The sequence below is a fragment of the Eurytemora carolleeae genome, unplaced genomic scaffold (assembly GCF_000591075.1).
Source record: "Eurytemora carolleeae unplaced genomic scaffold, Eaff_2.0 scaffold1405, whole genome shotgun sequence".
NCBI lineage: Eukaryota > Metazoa > Arthropoda > Copepoda > Calanoida > Temoridae > Eurytemora > Eurytemora carolleeae.
This window is the reverse complement of record NW_019397292.1, coordinates 1-7,758: the sequence shown is the minus strand read 5'-3', so window position 1 is coordinate 7,758 and position 7,758 is coordinate 1. Positions and strand designations below refer to the sequence as shown.

The following is a 7,758-nucleotide window of genomic DNA, read 5'->3' as shown; positions in this document are numbered from 1 at the left end:
TTGGCACTGAATCCACGCAGGGTACATTTACTTGTATTAAAAACCTTTTAAATATAAAATAGTAAGTCTGCTTCAACCACCAATGATAAGATTATGAAAACTCATTAAAATTTAATTTTATAAAGTCTTTACTATTATAAATTATGAAACTTGATTATTCCATTGAATCCTTCAGGGAAATCATCTCCTTCAAAAACCATTCTTGGAGTTGAGTATAATTCCACTTCTCTCGTTATACTGATTATTCGGACGGGATGGGAACAGGAAAGAGGAATAAGGAAGGTAAAGAGGAAAACACAGAGAACGGGAAAGGGAAAAGGAAATGAGAAGGAAAAGAGAAAATGAAAGGAAAAGATAAAAGTGGATAGGAAAGGGGAAATAGAAAAGGGAAGGGAAAGTGGGTAAGGAGAACGGGCAAGGGGGGAATGGGGATGAAAGAAATGTGAGGGTAAGGGAGAGGGAATGGACGAGGGAAATGAGAAAAGGCCTAATTGAAAGGAATCAGGTGAAAGGAATGGGGAAGGAGAGTGTCTCCGACAGGAGATTCCAGTAGAAGACGACATTTTATAGAGGTTTTAAAATTAATGGTTAACAATATGATATATGGAATGGGAAAAGGAACAGAATAAAATCTTACCCCTCCCCATTTGAACATTTAATTTCACGCAAGTTCCCCCCCCCCCCTTTCTACGAATACATCCCCTCATCTTGATGCTAGAATAAAAGTTGAATGTAAAGAAATGTGCGTTTTCACTTTTCAGCCAGAACCGGTTTATGTATTCGACTCCCTAGAGTTAGTAAAAAGATTATATATTTTCAATTGAAAATAACTTTGCGATGATACAACAAAATGAATAGGCGGAAAACTAAACGAATGCAAAATATCATTCTGTTTCGATATTTATACTTCTTACGTGTGTAGTTATAATAATTCCAGCGCAGGTGACTTTAAAAAGGAGACACAGTAAAAAATCATATTTTGGAGTAAAACTGTCCTTTAATGACGGGAATTAGAAAAGCGGTGGACTACATTGAAAAAGTGTCGTTGTTGTGATGAAAACTATCATTGAAATACTAAAAACATTGTGCTCTGTTGCGTAGGTCCATTTTCAAATTTTAGCCTAAAATAGGAATACAAAATAAACATATACCAGGGCCATGAATAAGCTCAAAATTGCATTTGTTATTAATACTTTTGTGATCCTGTGCCATATGTTGAAAAAAATGAAGAATTAATGAAATTTCCGCCTGAATAACACATTTTATGCCTCTTTTCGGAGACTCTTTCAACAGGGTTCATGACCGCTTGGTCTTCCCTCCCTCCATTAAATACCTTACAAAATAGCCATCCCAGAGTTTCTCGAGAAAAATGAACGAAACAAATAAAAAATGTAATCCTGTTTAACATTAGCTTTCCTTAAGCATTTTAATTATTTCCTAAAACGTTAACATAAAAAACTTGCATAAAATTTTAATATTACAAAGAATTGGGTCTTTTATAAAAATGGCCGCGCCTTTAAGAGTTGTATTGTGTAATTGAGTCGTAATTCATTCAACAGTTTATTTAATCAGATTCAAAACTCCAATATTGTATGACGAACATTAAAATGAACTAGCATACATGGATAAATTTTTTTTCATGATTCATTTGCTGACAAATTGTAGTGTTAAAAACAGTTACAGAAAACTTAGCTTAAGATTAAATATTCGCACTCAAACAACTTGTTAAAAGTTAAAATATTTGGAACTGTAAACTAGCTTCAGGTAAGAGTTTAAGAACTTTACAAATTGTTTAAAATTAAGAAATTTAGCACTCTAAAAACTTGAGGAAAGTTCAGGGAATCAAATCTTAACATAAATTAAAAGTGAGATTCTGATCTCAAGAACCAAGTTCAGAGATTCGAATTCAACCAGACAGTTAAAAAATTATATTTGAATTTCAACGCTATTTAAAAGTTAAGATATTCTGCACTCTACAAACTAATTAAAAGTTAAAATAGTTGGAACTACACTAACTAGGTAAAGTTAAAATATTCACAAATACACAAATTATTTTTAGTTCAGTTAAAAAATCAAGAACTCAACAAACTTGTTAAAAGTTTAGAGAATCATATCTCAACGAACTAGTTAGAAGTTCAGATATTATACACTGAGAGATTAAGTGCTCAACAAACTAGTTCAAACTGAGATTCTGCACTCCACCAATTAGTTAAGTTAAGATATTTGGATGTTGAGGTTGCTGGATACTAAGTTTCAGGCAGCATTTCTTCTTGTAAGTTTACCTCAAATCCTTTTCCATCCCCGTCCTCTTTTACCAGTTCCACTTACAGGCTCCCATGCTGTTGGTCTCACTACATCCTCACCCTCCTGGTCTCCCCTCCCTCCCCGTCCTCTCTTACCAGTTCCACTTACAGGCTCCCATGCTGTTGGTCTCACTACATCCTCGCCCTCCTGGTCTCCCCTCCCTCTCCTCCCTCCCCGTCCTCTTTTACCAATCCCACTTACAGGCTCCCATGCTGTTGGTCTCACTACATCCTCACCCTCCTGGTCTCGTCCTCTTTTACCAATCCCACTTACAGGCTCCCATGCTGTTGGTCTCACTACATCCTCACCCTCCTGGTCTCCCCTCTCCTCCCTCCCCTCCTCTTTTACCAGTTCCACATACAGGCTCCCATGCTGTTGGTCTCACTACATCCTCGCCCTCCCGATCTTCCCTCCAGTGTCGATGATTTACTGATTATCAGCTTTAGATTCTCTCTAATTCATCTCTCTACACATTGCTGTGTTCAGAATCAACCCTTCAATATCCTTGACAACTTTCTCCAAAATCTCATTTTGACCAGCAATCTCACAAATTTCCTGATAATCCAATACATTTCTCTTGTGTCTAGTCCAGTTACATCCTTTTTCTTTATTGAAACAAATATAGTGTTCACAACGTTCCTGATGATTCACAACATTGTGCTTTCGTCCAGTCCAGTTGCATCCTTTTTCTTTATTAACACAAACATAGCGTTTACAATATTCCTGATGATTTAAAACATTGTGCTTTCGACCAGTCCAGTTGCATCCTTTTTCTTTATTAACACAAATATAGTGTTTACAATATTTCTGATGATTCAAAACATTGTGCTTTCGTCCAGTCCAGTTGCATCCTTTTTCTTTATTAACACAAATATAGTGTTTACAATATTCCTCATGATTCAAAACATTGTGCTTTCGTCCAGTCCAGTTGCATCTGTTTTCTTTATTGACACAAATATAGCGTTTACAATATTCCTGATGATTCAAAACATTGTGCTTTCGTCCAGTCCAGTTACATCCTTTTTCTTTATTGACACAAGAATAGTGTTCACAATGTTCCTGATGATTCAAAACATTGTGCTTTTGTCCAGTCCAGTTGCATCCTTTTTCTTTATTGACACAAGAAAAGTGTTCACAATGTTCCTGATGATTCAAAACATTGTGCTTTTGTCCAGTCCAGTTGCATCCTTTTTCTTTATTGACACAAATATAGTGATTACTAATTTCCTCTTGATTCAAAACATTGTGCATTTGTCCAGTCCAGTTGCATCCTTTTTCTTTATTGGCAGAAGAATAGCGTTGACAACTTTCCTGATGATTCAAAACATTGAAATTTTGTCCAGTCCAGTTGCATCCTTTTTCTTTATTGACACAAGTGTAGTGGTCACACATAAATTCCTGATGTTCATATACATTAAACTTGGTTCCAGTCCAATTGCATCCTTTTTCTTTATTGACACAAGTGTAAATTTCCATACGAGCCATTACGTCCTTCTAGGAATTCATTTCAGGATTATCTCAACACTAACACCGGACAGCTGGATCTAAATATATAGCAGAGTTCAATTCAGGAATAAAAGAGAACTTTAAAATCTGCAGTACTTGGGTTTTCGGTTAATATTAGATATATGAAATTTATTTTTCTTTGTGTCAAGTTAAGATAAAATATTTAGTTTTGCTTGTAATTTTTATTTTCTTTAATTAATCAGAAAGCTTAATGAGTCAGGGGTTTATATTTTTAAAAAATCCCCCCCCCCCCCAATGATTTTATGATTAAGGAAAATAAATATAAAATTAGATATTACAAGGCAACTTTATTCATTCTTTTTGATACTTTTAACCCAAACATTAATTTATTTTCACCAATTCAGAGAAATAAACCCGTAACATTTTTTTACTTCTGGGTATTAAAAGAAAAGTATTTTTGAAGGGAGGGGGGGGGGGGGAGGAAGAATATGATTTTTCCAGAAAATATACATTATATGCAAATATTATGAATTCCCTTGAAACCAGCTTAGGTTCCGGAACCGTTGGATCCGCAAGATTTTGGCTTCCTGGATCCTGATCCGGATCCGCAAAAAATATGCGGATCCACGGATCTGGATCCAAGGATCCGGATCCAAGGAGTAAAATATCAACCAAACCTGCAAAAAGAACTTTTTTACTCCTAAAACGAAAATCTGAAATTTGGAAAAAAAGAGATTACAAATATTTCCTCATTTCTGAATGGTTCATCGAGTTTTAGGATAAAAATATGCGAAAAAAATAAAACAAAAAATTTTTTTTAAAAAATTTTTTTTTTTAGAAAAATTCAGTAAATCTTAATAAAATGACCTGGATCGGGATCCGGATTTGGATCAGAATCCATTTGTTTCCAGTGCGGATCCGTATCCGCATCAAAATTAAATGGATCCTAAGCACCGACAGAAAACCCCAAACACATCAATTATATGCTTGCCTGATGAAACCTGCAAACAAGGACTCAGTGGACTGGAAAAAATTCAAACAGCTCTAGTCATTTTTCTGAAATTATTCATAGTCTTTAGTCATATAATAATATACACAGAATTTGCAATGTCAGGTTTAGAACTAAGACTGGTTGGAGGATCAGAGATTAGGTTTAGAACTAAGACTGGTTAGAGGATCAGAGATTAGGGTTTAGAACTAAGACTGGTTGGAGGATCAGAGATTGGGTTTAGAACTAAGACTGGTTGGAAGATCAGAGATCAGGTTTAGAACTAAGACTGATTGGAGGATCAGAGATTAGGTTTAGAACTAAGACTGGTTGGAGGATCAGAGATCAGGTTAGAACTAAGACTGGTTGGAGGATCAGAGATAAGGTTAGAACTAAGATTGGTTGGAGGATCAGAGATCAGTTTTAGAACTACGACTGGTTGGAGGATCAGAGATCAGGTTAGAACTAAGACTGGTTGATGGATCAAAGATCAGGTTTAGAACTAAGATTGGTTGGAGGATCAGAGATAAGGTTAGAACTAAGACTGGTTGGAGGATCAGAGATCAGGTTAGAACTAAGACTGGTTGATGGATCAAAGATCAGGTTTAGAACTAAGATTGGTTGGAGGATCAGAGATAAGGTTAGAACTAAGACTGGTTGGGGATCAGAGATCAGGTTTAGAACTAAGATTGGTTCGAGGATCAGAGATCAGGTTAGAACTAAGACTGGTTGGAGGATCAGAGATCAGGTTAGAACTAAGACTGGTTGGAGGATCAGAGATCAGGTTAAACTAAAACTGGTCGGAGGATCAGAGATCAGGTTTAGAACTAAGACTGGTTGGAGGATCAGAGATCAGGTTTAGAACTTAGACTGGTTGGAGGATCAGAGATCAGGTTAGAACTAAGATTGGTTGGAGAATTAGAGAGATTCCCAGGAAGAAGTCAGACCAAGAAAGGACACTCTACAGCAAAGGCAGGAATCACTCAAACTGAATAAGAAATTTTTTTCTGTTTGTTTGCAGAAATTAATCCGTTCCGAAGCTCAAAGCTCGGAAAAAATCAAATATTGGACTCACCAAAATGTTTTCTAAGCTTTAATACATTTTCCTATATTTTTAATAACTTATTTTCTACCCTAAAAAGTAACCGATTGCCAAAAAAGATAAAATCAGCAAACTTTTTTTTTTTAACTGCGCGCACATCAGTTTAATCTAATTACATTTTCCCCATATCACTTTTAAGTTCCAACCGAACAAATTGTGACCGTATAAGGTTGGGCTTCATTCAAAAATGTTCTTCTTAAGAGTTTATATCTAACAATTGAAGCAAGGTAAAAGAAGGGAAGAAAAAACAACTGCACATTTAAGAAAATTTAGTTTTCATATTTGTAGACTTCACTCATTTTTATGGAGCCTCCCAAAAAAAAACAGATCGAAAATTTAAGTCACAAAAATTTCTAACCATCTAACCAGTTAGTTAGAATCTGGGCAAGTTTTAAAGAATTTACATAATTTGGTAATGGAACTTTTAATAAAATAAAAAACTAAAATAAAAAATACAAGTAATGATAATCCCAGAAATTCAATAGCATGGTGTGCACTGTGCAGTCATAAATATTTTAAACTGACAAACCCAGGCAGGCTAGAATTAACAGCTGTAGATCATATTACACTGCATGCATAAACACGTGTATTAGGGTTAGTACTGTTAATCGTTTTAAAAACGGGTGAAAAAATGATGGGTCACAACGAAGGAACCATGCTTTTTAAACTTAAAAAAACGAAATATAAACAATAATACAATCGTTTTTAAATTTTTTTTCGCTTATGACTTGGGAGTTTTCTGACCCAAAAAAGATTTTTTTTTTGTTTAAAAAGGTTGGTAATGATCGTTAACCAGTGTTTCGTATCCGGATCCGGTCGGATCCGTATCATTTGGTCGGATCCGGATCCGTATCAGGAAACGTTGATATGGATCCGGGTAGCGCCAAAAATTAACCAAAACCATGGAATAAATAAATCAAAATGGTTCGTAAATGTATTATTTACATGACGAAAATTTTTCAAAATTATCTTTAATAATTTAATGTTTACATTTATATAATAGTAATGACGACATTTTTAACTTTAGGATTACTATAGTTTATAAATTATAACCTTGCATAACATTTAATAGGGAAAATCCGATTCACAGAATCAAAAGTTACCTCGGATCCGAATCCGAATCAAAATGATATGGATCCGAAACACTGTCGTTAACAAAGGGTCGTCGATAATGATTGTCAACAATTAACTGTAAGCATAATTTCAATTAGATATCCAGTGTTTTTTTAACCTTATCTATTAATTTGCGGTTTTTCTACAGTGACTTGCGCATTTCTTGCAAACATAAAACAATGGAGAAAATATCAACTTTTCCGCGTCAGAAACTACGCTATCTTCCGTGTTTCTGATCAGATTTAGGTTCAAAGGTTACCGTTGTAACACTGGCATTGCCACCTTGGAATGAAGGGTCACTTAAAATGACGCGTACAGTCCCTTTAATAATGTTTTTCAACTGACCTCACTAGGCTTGGCCCAAGGGGCGTTCTTGATGTACGGATGACTTAGAGCTTCCTGATTTTAAGTTTTATTCAACAAATTTGTTTTTCATTCTTTGTACAGTCATAATCATATATTATAAATGTTAATTTTAAATGCTCAAAAAAGGCGGAACACATTTTGAACATTTTGTAATCATCATTTTATCAATCATTTTCTTAAAATTAGGTTATAGAGTTCTCTGATTCAATGCAAATTAATTCCGGGTCTTTCTGATCAGCACAACACTGTATGTTCAGCAAAATTTAAACTACAGGGAGACCCATAAAACAGTGGAATAGGAAGATGGAAGTAATATATTGTACGTACAGTGAAACCCTTAATAACGAATACATCGAAAGAATTCATCAAATGTCGTATTCTTCACTTTCTGATAATGGAATGTTGCAGATATTTAGTT

The 7,758-nt window shown here is 34.9% G+C and overlaps 1 protein-coding gene across 1 annotated transcript; it reads right to left on the bottom strand.

Moving 5' to 3' along the window:
• Nucleotides 1–2,564: 2,564 nt before the first annotated feature.
• Nucleotides 2,565–7,427, bottom strand: LOC111713310 (uncharacterized). Its single transcript, XM_023488147.1, has 3 exons — nt 7,320–7,427; nt 4,763–5,747; nt 2,565–3,848 (listed from the first exon to the last, which is right to left on the bottom strand). Exon 3 carries the CDS (start codon nt 3,787–3,789, stop codon nt 2,758–2,760), a length of 1,032 nt encoding a protein of 343 aa, XP_023343915.1. The 5' UTR covers nt 3,790–3,848; nt 4,763–5,747; nt 7,320–7,427; the 3' UTR covers nt 2,565–2,757.
• Nucleotides 7,428–7,758: the final 331 nt, after the last annotated feature.

Bases quoted from the DNA above. Each gene is read 5' to 3' on its own strand.
- LOC111713310 (XM_023488147.1), bottom strand. From the start codon at position 3,789: ATGGCTCGTATGGAAATTTACACTTGTGTCAATAAAGAAAAAGGATGC.